The sequence below is a fragment of the Rhea americana genome, unplaced genomic scaffold (genome assembly GCF_003343005.1).
Source record: "Rhea americana isolate MKP2758 unplaced genomic scaffold, rheAme1 scaffold_0, whole genome shotgun sequence".
Taxonomy (NCBI): Eukaryota; Metazoa; Chordata; class Aves; order Rheiformes; family Rheidae; genus Rhea; species Rhea americana.
Window position 1 is genome coordinate 16991646 of NW_028185037.1, and position 18896 is coordinate 17010541.

The 18896-nt window shown below is 38.9% G+C and overlaps 1 protein-coding gene across 1 annotated transcript in view; it reads left to right on the forward strand.

The window, feature by feature from the left end:
* Positions 1-18005, forward strand: part of TG (thyroglobulin) — a 169069-nt gene extending 151064 nt beyond the window's left edge. The window contains exons 45-48 of the mRNA XM_085319766.1: positions 431-538; positions 11605-11745; positions 12540-12730; positions 17642-18005. Coding sequence (XP_085175892.1) covers positions 431-538; positions 11605-11745; positions 12540-12730; positions 17642-17763 — 562 coding nt within the window. The 3' untranslated portion in view covers positions 17764-18005. The remainder of the gene's footprint in view (positions 1-430; positions 539-11604; positions 11746-12539; positions 12731-17641) is intronic.
* Positions 18006-18896: the final 891 nt, after the last annotated feature.

Consider the following 18896-nt stretch of genomic DNA (forward strand, 5'->3'; position numbering starts at 1 on the left):
AGACAGAAGAGAGATTATTGATCCTTAACCCAGGAAATACCTAAGTCCTTTTACTCTAGCAAAACTTACTCTATCACTGCAACCTGCTAATTCCAGAATAGGAGTTTTATACTCCTTTTATGCAAGCCTGGGCCTGCATAAGCTAGTGGCAAGAGGGGAGAAAGGAGTGGGTTTTGGCCACATTTTTCCTACATGCCAAATCTTGTATACTTTGTATCATTGCCATTGTTCAACACTCTATAAAAAACAATTCTAGATAAATTTTAGTGGATTTTAGGCTGTACAGGTCTTATAAAAAGAGAATGTGGTTTGCTTCAGTGCATTTTGAAGACAGAGATACACACTGTTTTGGAAGATTTAAAGAAATCTATCAGTATCAAGGAGAGAGTCTTATTTGATGCTTTTTTTTTTTTTTTTTTTTTTTAATCAGTGACCAATTTGTCACATGTCCCATCATAAACATGGCCAGTCGCTGGGCTGCTGACTCCAGAGGAAATGTCTTCATGTACCACGTACCTGAAAGCTCCTCACAGAGCAGGTAAGGAGATGTGTTTTGTGTTTTTCTTGGATTTAGGGTTTGCAAAACCAGGCTGTCCTTCTGGGCTTCTTGTGGAGTGAATAAATGAATAGATGTAGGTATCTCAAATGAACCATTCAGAACAGCCAGGGGAGGGATTGGTCTCTGATCAAAGTTACTTCTCTCTGTTGACCGTATAGGAATACTTGTTTCTGAACAGAGGCACCTTGAGTTAGATGTCTAAAGTAGGTTTCCCTTTTCAGCCAATTTATCTACCTTTGCTAGTTCCAGATAGGGATTAAGATTTCTTCTCTGTAGCTGATAAATCTTCTTCAAAGGATCAGGATGTGTTTTAAGTTATCAGGAGTCAACAGATCTTAAGGTAAATGGGGTAAAATTTTCTAAGAACTCAAGCTTAATTTAACACTGCCCCCTTTTGAAGTCAGTGCAGTTCTAGCCCAATTACACTGACTGGTCTTCAGTGTCTGGGATTTACTCCTTCCTGCTCCACAACTGTAACTTCTGATCAGCCAGCAGACCGTCTCATGGGAGGAAAAATATTTATGGAAGTGAGTATTTGGAAACTCGGGATCTATGTCATCCTTCATGTTAGCAGCTTGCTTGAAAAATTTTCAGTGAAAGAAGTTGCATCATATTTTAAATGGCAGAAAGGCCRAAACACCAGTGACAGATACAAATGGCTTGTTCTGCGGGGCCTAGAACAAGCTGGTAGCCATAAAGTGTTAAACTGACCTTTCTTGGTTTTATTTTAGACACAACTCCGCCCAGAGGTCAGGACTAGTTTCCAGGCAGTGGTTAGCACCTTGTGCTATGCGAGATACTGCGGTTTAGAGTAAGGAACTGCTGGTTCCTTATGCTAGAAGCCAGAATGATCAGAGACTGCAGAGAAAGCAACCCCTGTCCTAAAGCTTCGCACAGGTGGGCAGCAAGGCGTGTAAGAGACACTTAACTTGAAGTATCTGCTAAGTGTTTCCATATGAGGAACAGTGTCTGTCCCCTGCTTCCTGTCCTGCCCAAAAAAAGATTTGTGGGACTCTTTCCTTTTCCTCAGGTTTTTCCCGAAGAGATGAGCTGCTGAGATTGTTTGGAAGGGCTCAGGGAAGGGACAGTGTGTTCCTACGGATACCATTTGATACTGTGAAGTTGCCTGCAAACTATTAGTTTTTTTTTTTTTTTTTTCTCTAAGAACATAGTGAAAAGCATTTGAAAGAAATCAGCCAAGATCTAGGTTACGATGAAGGCCATTAAGTTGCAGTAACACAGACTCGCTTTCTTTTAAGCAGAGAACAGCTTAATTCTGGGGGAGCCTTTATTTTGYTGGCAGTTCCAGCGGGAATGTTCACAGTGCTCTGTTTGACTACCAATACGCTCAGATAAGTGACTTTTACAAGGCTCTAAATAGAGCAGAGCTGTGCTATGCCAAAAATCCAGCTGCATAAAAAGAAAAGACAYGTTCTCAAATTAGCCTTCAAGTTTTGTCTTGCTGTGGAGAATGGTAGTAACCCAGTCATCTCTGAGAAGATCTTCTTTGAAAGTAGTTAAAATAGTACCTATACAACTTACAGTTACTGGTGTTGAGGCCTTCAATTGGTGAGAATTTCCTCTTCTATCTTGTCCCATTAAAGATTTCTCCTGTGCTTGCGTTACTTATCTCTCCAGAGCAGTAATAGTGTATATAGCACTTAGCTAGGACAGACATTTCTGTGTGTTGCTAAATGCAGCAGCCAACAGTATGTTTTGCACATAATAGGTATGTATGGGATATACATATACATGGGATACACATACTAGACCAGATTCCCTCAGTGCAGTGTAGCTGGAGGAATRCCTCATTAGACATTCCTGGTCATGCATGTGTTTCTGAGATACAGAAAATCTAAGCTTCTGTGGCATTATGTCCATTACGGCAATAGGGTAAGGTTAGAAAAAAAAAATCATAGTTTTTAGTGCTTGTGTCTAAATTCTTATGATCTCACTTTGAATGGGATATGGGCCTTTACCTCTTGTATTTATTTATATGATAAAGAAGATGATGATAATAATAATAATATATATTATCTATAATAGCTACTATTAACTACTATTTCTCTACTTCACAGGAGTATTGAAAATACTGTGTTCAGATAACTACAGCAATGGAAGACTATTTACTGTTAGATAAAATATTCTTACTGTGGAAATGGCCATTCACTAATCAGCCTGTTACACAGGATAGTGATACATTCTACAATTTCTGCTCTCTTGCATCTCTCCTACTTTATGTGCATTTCCCCAGATGTGTCACAGAAGAACACAGAGTTAAAATGCAGAGATGTGGAAGTACTGGTATTTTCTCTAGTTTCCTTTACGTACTCACCACAAAATGCACAAGAGTGAAGAAGAAGTCAGCCAGTAAAGACAGACCCAACTGCAAAGATGCAAAGTCGACAAAAAGTTACTAATCAGAGATGAATTTTTCCAGTACAAGTCAATTAACAAAAGTTTGTGTGACTACTGGATTTTTCTAAAATATGTGCACACACCCGTCCAGACACATATAGATACAGGGGTAGGATTAAAAAGCCCACTCTGTATTGATGTTCACAGCATATGTGGAAAATCTTATAAAGCTGTGATAGATATATACATAGATAAATGTAGGCAAAAGGAATTGCAGAGAGTAAGCTAATACACTCCTTCCACGTGGTAGCTTTCTGTCAAGCTTGGCATGACGCTGTGTCTGCTTTAGTCTTCAGTTCCTATTTGAGTAAGGAGCATGATGCATAGCCAACTCCTGCATTAATGATCTGCAGCAAAAACATATATAACCCAGATGCCATTTCCTCACTCTCTTTTTCAGAACACTTAGGCCTTGGAGTAAACAGTTACTCTAAACAATGCGGGAGGAATGTGACTGCTCAGCATTGGTTCGGATTAGTGTGGAGGGCTCGAGCGTAGTTTTAGTTACAGTAAAGAAATATGTGATAGGAGAAGTATGTTTTGACAAGGATAATATTGTTAACTGTACAGAGATTCTTCTTGTTAACCCCTAAAGAGATTTCTGGGAGATTTCACGTGTTAAAGACAGATGAAGTAGCTCTGCTTTCATCTGTGTTTCTATGTAGCTGTGTTTCAGCGTAGTTTCTAAGTCCCGCTGTGGTGCCAAATGTGCTGTCTTAAAGGTGATAGATAAAATTCGGTGGTTTGATTGCTGAGGGGACCAGATCATCAGCTGCAATAGGGCAGCAAAGCATCATTAGTGTCACTGACAAAGTCTAARCTGAGACTTAATGAGGGTCTATCTTACAGTCATTAACATTTATGACAGTTGTTTTGGTATAGCTTTTGTCAGCTGYGGCAGATTCCCCCAAGATTACTGAATATGAGTCATTTCAGTTGAGCTACTCTTTCCCTCCTGGCTCTTTAAACACTCTTGTCTATGTTGCTGTGAGCTGTTATGTGAATGCTCCATGCCAAAGCACACAAAACTGGTTGTATTTTTGTAATACATTATACGATTCCTGTAATTCTGAGGGCAAGAACTCCTGACTTTTATTTATTTATATATATACACATATATATATATATATATATAAATATATATATATAAAAAAATATAAAGCTTGTGTATAAAACCAGTCAACTATGCAAAGTATTTTCATTTTCTATTTCTTAGATAKGCCATGCTAATTATGGAGATTCTGACTGTATGACCTCTCTTTAATATCCCTTTAATTATGGGAGATATTTTACACTATTGCTTTTGTAATAACAACATCCCTGGAAGGCTACTCCAGCTCTCTGGTCTGGCTTCCACATATTGTCAAGTTGGACAACATGCGACTTCCCCCGACCGTTGTGGTTAGTCCGTGAGTACCAATAGCCCTGTAGGCTGGGAGGCTACGGGCTGCTGTGGAGGCAGGTGGAAAGTTGCACCTCAGAGCTTCAAAGAAACTCATCTAAACACAGAGGGAAGGTGAGGCACTGGAGAGATGGTAGCAAAAACAGGATGAACATTGCTTCTACAGCTGGTCAACCACCGTAATCACCTTATGTACTGTACACGTGCTGCAGTAGAAGCTTGTCACTTTTCTCTATAAAGCTGTACTCCCTCTCATCTCCTAAAAGTTGTTGTTTTGTTATACTTGCCTCTCATCCCTCTGGCCTTACCTATTTCATTGTGAACTGCAGGTATGAAACAGCCTTCCCACCGATTCCACCGCATCATGCCATTCGCAAGTCTTAGCCAGTTTCTCTGCTGCTGAAGGCTTGAGGTCTACATGATTTGTTTTTCTTTCCCACAGAGTGGTTTAGGGACCTTTATCATTCAGCAGATTTTTCAGATCTTGGAATTAATCACAAATATAGTAAAGCAAAGTACCAAGCTCAGAAGAAGCAGAAATCAGCTTTAAGTTAACCAAAATTCAGTTAAAAGACCTAGAAAAATACAAAGCAACTTTTGGAAATGCATATGTTCATTCAGTAGACATACTGAACAAATGGATGAATTTCTGCCAAAAAAAATAATACACTCACGTGTCAACATGCCTATTGTTAGGTTTTTAATGCAATAATTCCTTGATAGAGTTCTATATTCTATGTTATTTAGGAATTCTGATGAGGTGCTAACAGTGATTCCTTCCTGCATTAAAATCTGTGATTTTTTTTTTCAATTAACGTGAGCTTTCAGGTTCTTGAATTTATTGTCTGCTACTTCAGTTTTATTTTCTTCAGTTGGCACAGCCAATATGCAAAGTAGAGCGTCATGTGCATTGGTAGTAAACCAAGTGGAAAGAACACAAAAAAATGCTTGGATACTTTGGCAAGTCAAATATATCTATAGGGCTTTTTTGGTACAACGTGGATAAACTTGGCAGTTTAATCCCATTATGTGTTAAGAATTTTCCATATGTCCTAATTTTCCTGAAAAGAAAGAAAGAAAGAAAAGTGTTCATCTGTTTTTCACATGCTTTTTCCCGCTTGTTTGGCAGAACTTTGTAATGTGAGGAGATGCAGTGAGCCAAACGCATCCCTAGAGCTGAAGAGGTCACACAAGGCCTTATATTGGCTCATTACATTTCTATAAATATCTGATTATTCCTTTGATTTTTTTTCTCCCTGTAATTACATACCATTTTCTTTCCTAAGATGTGTGGTTGTATTTAAATTTTTTAATGTATTTTTGCTTATCATCAAAATGATCATCATAGTCCAGGCAGAGTGCATTATGGTGTTGGAAGGCTGCTGCAGTCCTACTCCACTGCTGATACCGTGCCTGTTAAGAGCCTTGGATACTTGATCTCACTCTGCAAATCTGCTAGTATGTGTGAATGTGAAGAATTTAGATGTGTGTACAAGCAACCACATTGTTATTTTTAACATTTCTTTTAAAAATCAATTTTAAATTTTTGTATTGAAAACAAATGCAAAAAGGGGCTAAAAGATCTGGCACATATGTCGCATTTTGTTTGCTGTTCTTTAGGGCATAAATGTGATGAAGTCTTATTTCCCCTGAAATCAGCAGGAGTTTTGTCACCAACTGCAGTATGCCTGGGTTTTGCTCATGCTGCTCACAGAATCACAGAATCCGTAAGGTTGGAAGGGACCTCTGGAGATCATCTAGTCCAACCCTCCCTGCTCAAGCAGGGTCACCTAAAGCGTGGTAAACAGAGTTGCATCAGGCAGGTTTTGAATATCTCCAGAAAAGGAGTCTCCATAACCTCTCTGGGAAACCTCTTCCAGGGCTCTGTCACTCTCACAGTAAAGAAGTTCTTCCCTATATTCAGATGGAACTGCCTGTGTTTCAGTTTGTGCCCATTGCCTCTTGTGCTGTTGATCGGCACTACTGAAAAGAGTCCGACCCCATCCCGTTGACACCCCACACACGGTACTTGAAGACATTGATAAGATCCCCCCCTCAGCCTTCTCTTCCCCAGGCTGAAGAGGCCCAGCTCTCGCAGCCGTTCCTCGTAGGGCAGGTGCTCCAGCYCTCTGATCATCYTTGTARCCCTATGCTGGACTCTCTCCAGTAGCTCCATGTCTCTCTTGTCCTGGGGAGCCCAGAACTGGACCCAGGACTCGAGATGAGGCCTCCCCAGGGCTGAGTAGAGGGGCAGGATCACCTCCCTCCACCTGCTGACCACACTCTTCCCAATGCACCCCAGGAGACCATTGGCCTTCCAGGCCACAAGGGCACATTGCTGCCTCATGGTCAATCTCTCATCCACCAGMACTCCCAGCTCCTTCTCTGCAGAGCAGCTCTCCAGAAGGTCAGCCCCGAGCTTGTCCTGGTGCCTACGGTTATTTTTCCCTAGGTGCAGGGCTCTGCACTTGCCCTTGTTGAACCTCATGAGGTTCCTCTCCGCTCAGCTCCCCAGCCTGTCCAGGTCTCCCTGAATGGCAGCACAGCCCTTTGGGATTCAATGCAATCAGTGTGAGAATGACATTTTCTTCTCAAAGCTAAATGATGATGGATAGGTCTTTTGTTTTTCTAGTTATGTAATGTTAGGCCTGTCCTTACCTATGAGGGTCCTGAATATGTGGCAGAGAATCCAGAACTAAACCATGATCCCACCTCTACCACCAGCCCTTTCACAAAGTTAGTTAGAATGAGCACAGTGATGCTCATAACAGTTTAAAGGATTAATGGTTTTTGTATCTCACAGATCTGTTGCAAATCGCCAGCATCTGCTGAGTTCATTGAGTAATGTGAGCTTGAGCATATGATTTCCTCTACACTTCTCAGATAATGAGCGGAGCTGAAAAAATGACATTTTTGTCTTCTGAAATATGGGGTGCAATGTTTTAATTGAAGTGAATGGTTTATGCAGACGTCGAAGAAGGAAGGAGTTGTCCTGAAGAGCACTTATGAATAACAATGCCAGTGTCCCCAGACTGGTAGCTTGAACCTCTAAAGTTGCATGTTTAGGATTTTTTTGTTTGTTATTTCTTTGTTTGTTTCTATGCCTAACTTTAGGTAGATCCTTGGCTTGATGTCACAGAGAACAGTGGAATTTTTGGCCACAGACAACTCTAATCAAAGCTGGGATAAACTGAAAATCATATGAGGACTAGGGTTTTGCAAGCTGTGGCTTGAAAAATATGGCTGTTACTCCATATTTGCTTTAAAGACATTAGTCTTTTTTTTTTTTTTTTAAAAAATGGAAGCCCAAAAGAGTACACCTTGGAAAAGAAGGGGGTGCTTATACCATGAAATGGGCAATGTAATGAGTATATTCGATAGTATGTAAAGGAGTATGAAAAAAACAGCCGAAACTGCTTGTACAGATGAAGATGGAATGAATTTTGGGGTGAAAATATCAATTAAGTTCTTCCCACATACTATTTAAGTTGTGGTATCAGATTCTTTACTAGGTTTAAATTTCCATTTTTGTGGTTCTAGTTATCAGTAAAAAAAAAACTTAAAAGCACAAAAAATGGAAACATGGCTATACATGTGTTTCCTGTTCTAAATCTTGTATTTTAGAAAAATATTCTATTAATAGTTATCTGTACTTTATGAGGACTAAGCTATTTATCATCATTGGTCAATACAGCTAAAAAGACAGTGGCAAGTAAACATCCATTTGATATGTTCACTTATGACTTAGAATGGTTCTTCTTCAACTTGCCTTTCCCCCCCACACTAGTTTACTAGTAGCTGTAACTTAACTCTGACTAGAGTTCAATTTATTTAAAAAATTAAATGATTGAGTAGTAGTGGGCATTTAGTTACTTAGGATTTTTTAGAAAAAGAACCCAAAACTGCATTAAACAAACTAAAAATAGAAGAAAACGTGACTCAAAATGCTTTGAGATTAATTGAAACTGTTTGATCATGAGAATAAGGATTATTAAAAAAAACAGAGAGAAGTGTTAGGACATAGTCTGTCATTAGTCATCCACAGCGAATTTCCAGTATGAAATAATTAGACAGGTCTAGAACAAGGACAAAGTTCAGAATGAGATCTGTGTCCTAATATACAGTGAATCACAGTGTGAGGTCTCTGCAGCCCCAGCTGTAAATTATGCAGTTAGTCCTAAATAGCATGGTGAGCATGGTGGTCTGTCAGATCATTTGCTCCTGATCTGAGTGCCTTGGTAGTCAGTAATGACAATTCCACTTTGCAAACAAAGGATATTTTTTTATTGTTCCAAAAGTTTGTGGTTAAGAAATCCATTCTGACTGTGGGAAATCTAGGTTTATATCTATGCTTTGTTTAAGTTGGAACAAGAATTTGAACCAAGTCAACCGTAACCTGGGTATTTGCTCTAAATGCTGAGCTTCTCATCTTTTAGTCTTCCCTGTTGAAGCTGTTCTTTTTTTTGTAYGCAAAGGTAGCCATAGTTCTAGAGAGAGAGAGAGAAGTGGAGTATCTAATGGCTAAGAAATCCCTTTCTCTCTTTTTTTCTTGGAAACATTTTAAATGGTAATTCCAACTAAGGCATAAAGAAAATTTCYACAGAAACAATACCTCTCAAATTAAATGTATTGGCACTGTATACTAAAAATTCTCAAGAAATGGTAGCTCAGGGTCTACAGTTACATTTTTCTATGAATTCCACAAAATTTCTGATTTTACCACCTGTTTTTCTGTACACTGGATATCTGACCTCCAGTAATTACTCCCTCTGAAGTCAAGTACTAAATCTCTTTCAAAGTGAGTTCACTTAGTGTGAGCARAATGGGAGGATCTGGCTTGTAGGTTTTCCATGGCTTAGTTTACCAGTCTGTCAACCTGTCGCATAAGACCTGTGATTCTGTTTCTAAAAATGTTGATAGCCTAAATTTTAAAATAAGTCTACACRGAAGTTTGGAAGCAATACCCTTGCATGAAGTCCTAGCCCCATGAAGTCACTGGTGCTACAATTTAATCCTTATATGTCAYGACATTCACCAGTCTTATATATGTAGCTGGTCTGTTACTTGAAAAGGACTTCTTTAGGGGAAGTTAGTCAATACTATTTTCTCTTCCTTGAAAAAAACCCCAAATCCTTGTCGTTATCTCTGCTGTCCTCCTTTTTATCAGGCTGTCCTCTAAAGCACTAGAGATGGCACTCAGGGGTATCAGCAGTGTGGTAGGGAGCAGCTCAGCACAGAAAACCCCTCCAACAGCAATGCTTATATAAATATTGAAAATATAAATATAAGTATTGAAAGCAGCTCATGAAATGATAAAATTTGATACCTTTATCTCAGTTGAGGAGTTTGCTGAATTTTAGTCTGGGCTRTGAACATAGCACATTTCACCTCTAGAAGCGTGAGGGCTGAGAACATGTTCTCATCTCTGAAGATGAGGCTTTCTCATCTTGGGATAAGCCCTCGCACGTGTGATTTCTATCACAAGACCCAGCCCTACTGCGACTTCTTTAAATGAGTACATTTGTCCCTTCACTGCATCTTAATAAATTTTATGTCTCTTCTCCAGAGTGATTATACATTAAAAGATAATAGCTGCTTTAAGTATATAGTACTTTTGCTGCAATACTTACACCAAACATTGCTGTAATGTATTGGGCCAAGCAAATTATTTTTAAAGCAAAATTATTAAACTATGATCTTGCTTAATCCTTGTAAAAACATTTGAGGAAGAAAAATATGCTTTAATCTTGTTTCAGCTCTACATTTTTATGGTGAATAATATGTGAATAATTCACTTTCCAGATGCAAAGTATTACTAAGGTATTATGATAAGACTAAGGAAAATACAACCAAAGATGTATTTCATTTAGAAGGCTGTGTGTTTGTTTTTTAAAATAGAGGCTTTGGAGTGAGGGTAGTGCYACCACTCCTAAAATGTAAAGGAGTCATCTTGCTTTCATTCCACCTGCCCATGATGATTTGAAATATAAGCCTTGTTCAGTTACAGGCAGCATCTGGGTCATATCAGTACTGCTGCATTTCAGGTCCAAAGATAAAATAGTTTCAGTTGTGCCACCTTTCAGCAGCAACCTTTGCAACTCCTGAAGACGAAATCTTGCTGAGTGGATCTGGGATTTGTTTGTCCCTTCCTCACAGGCGTCTGGTCCTTCTCTCAGGTCTCCTCTTGCTGTCTGTCTTGATGTTGCCAGCATTTAACTAAGTTATTGGGATCTTTGTCTGATTAAGGGATGTATGAAACACGATTGGACTCCAGACCAGAAATGTGTTGTTCAGAGTTGTGAGCACAGTTTCGTTATATTTTTAATARTAGATGATACCTGCCATTTAACCTGTTTTTCTGCAGAACTTTGATATGTTAGGAACTTCAGTATTTTAATATGTGTAACCTTCRCTGCTGGATCCAACAAGGCTTGTTGCCTTGCCTGCCTAGTCTTCTCCCTGAATTGTTGAAATATTTCTTATTATACATGTTAAATGTTACACACAAGTAAACAACAGTTCTTCTTTCTTAAATCTGATCTAAGCAATTTTCTTAGGCCCATTTTGATTTGACGGCCATACAAAACCTTGGGAGAACACACTGCAGGAACCAAAATCACTCAGCCAACAAAGAAATTAGATTGAAATTATATCTAAGAGAAATCTTCACAAACATCTCCTATTACATCTCTYCTTATCCAAAGACTTGGGGTAGAATCCTGGCCCCACTGAAGTTAATGGAAAAACTTCAACTGCCTTCAAGAAGGGCCAGGATTTTATTCCAAGTCTCTGAAATAAACCTTAATTAGCCTTCCGGCATGGCTGCCAGATTCCGTGTCACCATTTGCTTMCGTTCATCCTTTCTGAATTTCGTCTTAGTGAAAATCTGCGCAAAACTCAATAGTTATTTAAGCAATAACAAAGTGGCTTTTTTCCTCTGTCACTATTTCTTATCTGACCAGTTAATTCAGAAAATCTGCCCTATTCTATTCCACAATTCCCTTTTGTAAAAGTTACTAAAGACCCTAAACTGACTTAATGTCAAATTCTCTTTGTTTTTACTTATTCTTCTTTTATGTTCTGATTTAAGAAGCTCACAACTATCTGATTAATGGTCATTAATTATTCAAAATTCTGCTTTATTCTTTTAATTAAARTAGCTCCCTTTCTCTCCAAACAAATAAATGATGAAGATTTGAATTATGTTTGTATAAATATTTTTTAGTTCAGCTTTGGAGCTCTTGCTGGATGTTCAGTATGCATTTGGACTGCCATTCTACCCGAAGTATGAAGAACAATATACTSTGGAAGAAAAGAGCCTTTCCTTACAAATTATGCAATATATCTCCAATTTTGTAAAATCTGGGTAAATATGTGACATTTAAGCATTTCTATGGTTGGGGAGGGTTGGAGGAGTAGATTGAATGTAGACCAGATTCTGTGCTCACTCAAATGTGCTCCATTTACTCCAGCAAGTTATACTACTACAGAGGGGACTTTTGTCAACAGCATTGGAAAGGCATGGCCAAATTTTCAARCAGATACTGAAGATTCGTGATATAAAGCTTAGCTAGAAATAATAAGAATTTTATCTCTGTGGAGCACCTGCARATGCCACATAAATATATGAAGGCTACCAAAGCCTCAGTGGTGTTTTCAGAGCTTAGTTCTAGGACCCCAAATCTGAACTGTCTGGGCTGAGACTTGCTTTATTCCCAGGAGAAAGTGGAAAACACATGAAGAAATTCTGCATCCTTTGCCAACTACTTTGAGAATAGTCCTCAGCTTTACTGCGCTGTGGCCGTGCCTGTGAACAAAGAGTATCTGTAGGAAGCTAGTGTGGCTAGTGACTTTCTGTGCTCTTTCCAGAGCCTTGGGTTGCTCTAGAGCTGAGGGTACTAAAGTAGTTGATGAGTGTGTCCCAACACAGGCTTTGTGTGAGTGCTTCGGAAGTGAACCAGGCTGACAAGTAGCTGTCAGGTGAGACACACTGAAGAATTTATCTCTGAATGAGATAAAAATCAAATTTATCTTTGGGCTGAATATGAACCCTAATGGTCAGAGAGACTAAATATGCATTACCTCAACCCATCCAATCTCCTTCTTCATTTTATTGTTCGTGTCATTGTTTTCTAATAATTGCTTCTATTGTTCCCTTAGAAATCCAAATTACCCATATAGTTTCTCAAGAAGAATGTCTGGGGTGATGCCCCCCTGGCCTAAGTACCTGCCAAATGATGATGGAGATAATTACAAGGAGTTCACYATTTCCTTGCCAACTCTTAAAGGACTGAAAAAAGCAGACTGTTCCTTTTGGTCTGATTATATCACAAGGCTGAAAGCATCCACTGGTAAGCAGAGTCTCCTCTGTCATTAAATAAGACCTAATTTCTCTGTTTAACCTTTCCCTTTATCTGTGGTCCTGTCAACATTATAGTTATACCAGTGTGGAAAAATGCTTTTCACAGATGAAACATCTTGCACTGTTCAGGATATATACTTAGAACTGCCCTGAGACTAAAAGGATGCAAATAACAGTTGTGTTAAACATACTTCTTTTACAGCAGATAGCCTGTAATAAAGGTTTGTTTTCCTGAAGTTAAAGAAATCTTCCCACAGTGATTACAGAAAATATTATGAAGCTATATCTTATAATRGCTTGCTTACTATTCATAGTCATAATACAGATATTGACTGAACTGGAAGACTAGCTGTACTGGCCTCTTCTGTCTATTGAAAGCATGTAAAATGACAGATTTGAGGTTCATATGATTGAGGAGGAGCACAAAAGCTTCTATGCACTGTAAAGTTGTAACTGAGGCTCTTCCTTCAGATGTACCTCAGTATGGAGCCTGCATGCTTCTGCTTCACACTAGAAAAGTTTCTTTGGCTTTTTAATAGCTGTGCTTGTTATGCCTCATGTGTTTTTATTTTGTCTCAATGAATTTCCATGAAGTTGTGAGACTCCTTCATATTTTTTCCTGACTTCTCGRGACAGTAAGACCAACACTACTGAGATTTCAATCTACTGCTCTATCCTGAACACTCAACTTGAACACAAAGAAACTGTCCTTCATATCTGTGTATTTTGTTAATAAATTTTGATAGCCTCAAGAAAAGCAAACAAAACCACCCCTTTTCAGCAGGCTGAAATGTTTTGAACTGTCCATCTGTAAGCTTACAAGTGTTCTTTATGTTCTACAAAATTCATAAGGACTCATTTTCAYACTGGACGTAGTCCAGGATTTTTCTGCTTTGTATGGAGCTGCATACCCAGAAATAAACTTTACTCTCTAAGATGCCAAGGTGCACAGGATCTGTCTGATACCTAACAGACCACCTCAAATGGACTGAAGCTGATYTTTAAGTAAAGCGAGACTATATATGTCTTAGAGCTTAGAACCATCAAGTTGGTTGTTCAAGAGACTACATGAATCAGTACTCAGGGTCTTTCTCTGAAAGTGGACTAAATATTTTACTGTAGCCTTTTCATTCATTCATTGGTACCCTTCAGTGTCTTTCAAGTTCTACGCAGACATTTTGTTCCTTCTGATGCCTTTCTGCTGGTAAAGACATTTCTAGTTTGTAGATATTTGTTCTGATATTTAAACAGTCCTAGATATAGCTTCTAGAWCTTTCAGGACTTAATCTCACAGAATTATGACTTTATAATTCCATCCTGACTTTAAATCAGAGCACTGGCGGAATGACTCTTGACTGAGCACCACGGACAGAGACTATATCCAGCATGTATCGGGAATCCTGGAGAAAGGGGGGAAACCATCTACCATGAGAGAGAGATGGAGAAGGCTGAAAACTGTTTTTGAGATGGAGAAGGTTTAAAACTATCCAAATTGGCATAGGAACACCAACATTCATGTATGGGTCAGTCTAGAGGTCTGTCTAGCTCAATATCCTGTCCTCAACAGTGGCCAAAASCAAAAACTTAAGACTAAATATAAAAACTGAGAGAGAGATCCACTGAAAGAGCTGAGAAAATGAGTCAAATGTTGGAAAACAAGCCATACAGTATGAAATTTATAGATTAATAAAGAGAGATTTTAGAAGGGACATGTCAACATGTTATTCTGCAAGCAAAAGTGAGTTCACCCTGCCTATTCTCCAAGCCAGTATTTGCTTGGGCTCAGCACCATGGTAATGCAGCTACACAGTTCACTTCTGTTAAATTCCATCTCATAGCAACATTGGCTTGTCACCTTGCCTCTATAGTTGTCTTCATTCTTAGCCTGGAATACTGAAACTTCTYATATGACTTTTGCTTAAACAGGTATTCACAGGACCCATTTCTGCTCCAGACATTAGGCTTAGGRCTTGCAGAAACTCCTACTGCGGGTCTCTTGATAGCACTCTTAGTCCACTCAGGAAAAGATTCCTAATGTCCATGTGTTCATCTAGAGGAATTATATGCAATCCAGATGCTGATGGCAGAACACCCTCAAACAATTTCCTTTTGAAAGAAGGTGGTGCTGAAATTCATGCCAAAGTAGTTTCAGTCCAGCAGAGTGTAAGTCCATCTTACATTTTTCTCAAAAATCACATTCAGCAGGAGTAGACAAGTGACTATTTAGAATGTGACCAAGACTGTTCAGTCAAGAGGATTAAAATCTTCAGATTTTTTTTTTTTGTAAGTTACTGTGCATCATGTTACTGGTTGGCTGAAGTACCATCCTGCACCTGGGGTAGCTTGCTGTACCTCCYTTCTGAGCTGAAGCACTGCAGTTCTGACTGCTGCAGACTCAGTCTGTTATGGAGTGCTGCCAGGAGGTCATATGGGATCCTTGCTTGATGTTRGATGATTCCTGCAAACTCGTTTTGGCTGATGTCCCTGGCACTCCATCCTGAGGGGGAAGCATTCATCAGTTAGCTACCGTGAGATCCAATCTAACACATACTTAGTGAAAAAGAACATTTTTTAGCTTTTGAGTAATTACAAATTCTTGTGATAGTGTTTTGCATTGCATAATACACTGTTTATAGTGACTACTGAGTCTCAATTATTGTGGGTTGCAAAGAAGCCAAGGACGGTTGTGGATGCAGGACTATTTACATGCAAAGAAGATGGCATTCACAGGAGTGGCTGCAAGAGACACACGTCTAATGGAACAATCCACTTTTTTAGTCTAAGTGCAGAGCTGTAGTGAATAACTATTTTGATGCCATTTCAAACAGTAATGATGAGCTCTGTTTTGTCCTTCTTACCTCTTCCTTCAAATAAATATCCTTCCARTTTCACATATCATCTGTGATTTATAAATAAGAAGATCAATATATTTCAGCGAAATGGAGTGAATTGGACAAGCCAGTGACTGTAAAATCTAACTGCAACTGGCTTTTCAAAAACTTCTCTTGCTCCTTTATTTACTGCCATGACTTAGAAATGTCAAATAGGGGTAAATAAAGGCTCATAGAAGCTCCATATCTCAGTCTCTAGGTCTCAGTCCATCAAGAACCTGAGTTACTCCTAAACTCTTAAATTTCTGTTTCTGAAGTAAAGCCTGTAATGTTTAGAAACATTTGGATGGCTGAAGTTGCGTATCTTTTAGATTATTCACTGCAGGATCTAAAAGCTGTATATATATCCAGCTGAACAGTTACCTGTAATTTTCTTTCCATTAAGTAAAAATATTGTCCAAGGTGAAGTRGATGTTTCATTATGTGATCAAAGTATAATATGTAATGATGGGATCGTAGCATTCTGACTTGGCAAATAATTGAAATTTATGTGGTCATAATTGAAGATAAGTTAACAAAAGTCATTTCATAAATGCAGTGGWTCTTGATGGTATTTACTGGCAGTGCCTTTACAAAGCGTAAGGAAAAGTTTGAACCTGTTTTGTTACAAGTGATTTATAAACCTGTTACAGTATTGTTTGAAACCAGCTTGTAAGGTAGGCATTTTTGGGGGTAGTTSCTGAGGCGCAGGGGGTGTTATGGAAGGGATGGTGCTTGAGAAGGCTTGGATTTAGAAAATGGTGTTTGACTGGTTGCTTTTCAGTATGAATTCAAAAACATGCTTTATATTCTGAATCATGGTTTCCATGGGGATCATCAAAACCAGAAACAAGAAGAATGGCCATCATGGAAAAAGCTGTGGCTGGCTTTTTCCAGGGAACGTATTAACAACATGAAATTCAGTTAAAAACAAAACTCCAGAATGTTTATGGATATTCAGACAGCATGTCTGAATGCTAAAATTCCCCTTACATAGCATAGTTGATTGCACTCTGTAATAGTGAATCCCTCTATGAGGGCGATGAACCTCGAACAGGTAGACTAGGATCCAGTCCACATCAGTTAGTCATCTAACTTGTATCTAAACTAAACCACCCTTCCTAAAATAAGTGCTTATACAACTGATCTTGTCACTGGGGAGGAGGAGATATCTTTAATACCTCCAAAGTGAAATCTTGCCTGCCTAACTCATGTRCCTYAATTCAGACATTTAAGCATATTTTRTGTGTCTAAGGCGGACTGGACCTCACCTGTAGGCTTTGAGAATTTGAAGGCTCGCAAAGCTAAAATGTTCTTCATTAGCTYTGAGACACCACATGTAGCCTCCTAAGAATCCAAACAAAGCAACAGTGTTCGTAGTTCAGATTTGAGTCAAGATTGAATCAGGAATGTTGTGGTTAGGATTCATCTTTTACTCATTTTATTCACACCTCTTTTTGGAAATCTTCTCTAGAAAACAGATTCCTTTAGTATGAGGGACATCTGTGCAGCAATTAGAGCACTCTGGCTAGGATCCATTAAATAAACACCATCGGTACACTTTCTTGGCACATTATTGTCCTATTGAGGCAACTGCACTTCTGAAATAGAGTGGAAGACTGAAAACAAAAAAAGTAAAGAATAAGAAAGAAGAGCTGGATCAGAAGTGGGTACATGAGGCCTTAAGTGTTCCAGACACAGACAAAAATTAATATTGCCCACAATTCCTGCCTCTTAGGTAAGGTCATATGCCCATATCAAAAGGAAGATATCTTGCACAGGTGTTGTGCAAAGTGTCATACATTCCAGTGATGGTTATTTGAAGTCTACTGGAAGCATGAATATTAATTAGCATTAGGTGGTCTGTCATTGCCTTAAAGCAGTTTGCAAGTGGACTGCAAACTGAGGAAAACAGCCTCCTGAACATTTACAGCTACATATCAAAGTATCATTGACAAAATATATTCCCTCTAGCTTGCCACCTCAAGGATATTGTATTTATTTTAATCCTAATTGTATTGTTTTTTCAGGAGGTGCAAGTGATGGAGAGAAATCTGCAGAAAACAGCCCTAGCGAAGCCCCCAGTGCAAGGCTTAACTCCCAGGAGACACCGAGACAGCCTGTGGGAGACAAGGTGGCTTACAGCAGATAGAAAGTCACAATGCTGTTGGATGGGTTACTCATGCAGTTGTACATCCCTGCAGCAGGGTCACACCAGCTGAGCACAGTTGCTTCCTTTAGTGTACTTTCTGAACAAGTAGACTTCGTGCRCTACAGTTAAGGATATATGCCTCTCAAGTATATGGCAAATGTAACACAAAATAAGCCCAAGAGCTATTATTTTAGGCCAAAAGAAACTGTAATTTGTAAAATTAAGTATCAATAAAAACTACAAAACCAAAACTAAAGTACTTGGACTTTATTTCTTAGAAGCACCGCAGACACTTGCACTACTACCTGCAGTACCACCAGCCAGAAAAATACATGCACTGAAACTCTGAGAAGTCCCTCGGCTGATGAGGCTTAAATTGGCTAGGTATCGTATCCAATTTGTTGCTAGGAATGAGAGCATGACTTTCCATTCCAGAGAGAATTAAAAAGTGTCAAAGCATGGAGGGGTTGGATCCAGGACGATTGGCATAAGAAGGGACCCAGAGTGTGCTTTGGGTGTGTTCACATGAGGTTAGAAAGACTCATGCACATACTATATTCTGCTCAGGGTCACCTTTGAAAATATTAATAGACCATTTGGATAAAGCAAAGCACAAATGATATAAAACACGTTAATTAAGCTTCAGAATACGAGAATATGCTGTCTTCGGAGCATTCATCTTTTGTAAAGGGAAGGCATAATACAGAAACATTTTGGAACTGTAAGGAAAAGGGCATCGTGGAGTAACTTTAATGGCTCCGAAGGTAATTTGGGTTAGGTGGTTAGTCCACTGCTGGGATCATTTGGCAAAGATAATCCTTGATCAACAGTATATGGCCACAATAATTTGCACAATAGAATATCACACATGTTCATGATACTTGAGAACAAGGAGTGAAATCAAGGCTGAGTGAATTCAGTGGCAAAATTCCCTCTGATTTCAGTAGGACACAGATTTTTTTTTTTTGCAGTGATGAAATGATTTGATAAAATAACCCATAAGGTTTTGTTTGCTCCCTGGGACCTTTGCCAGTGAATGAACAGTTACTGCTGTCTGCTATTTTTCCAGGTATCCAGAGATTTTGCCTTGCTCGGAGAAAAGCTGTGTGTGTAATTCTCAGTTCTTACACTCA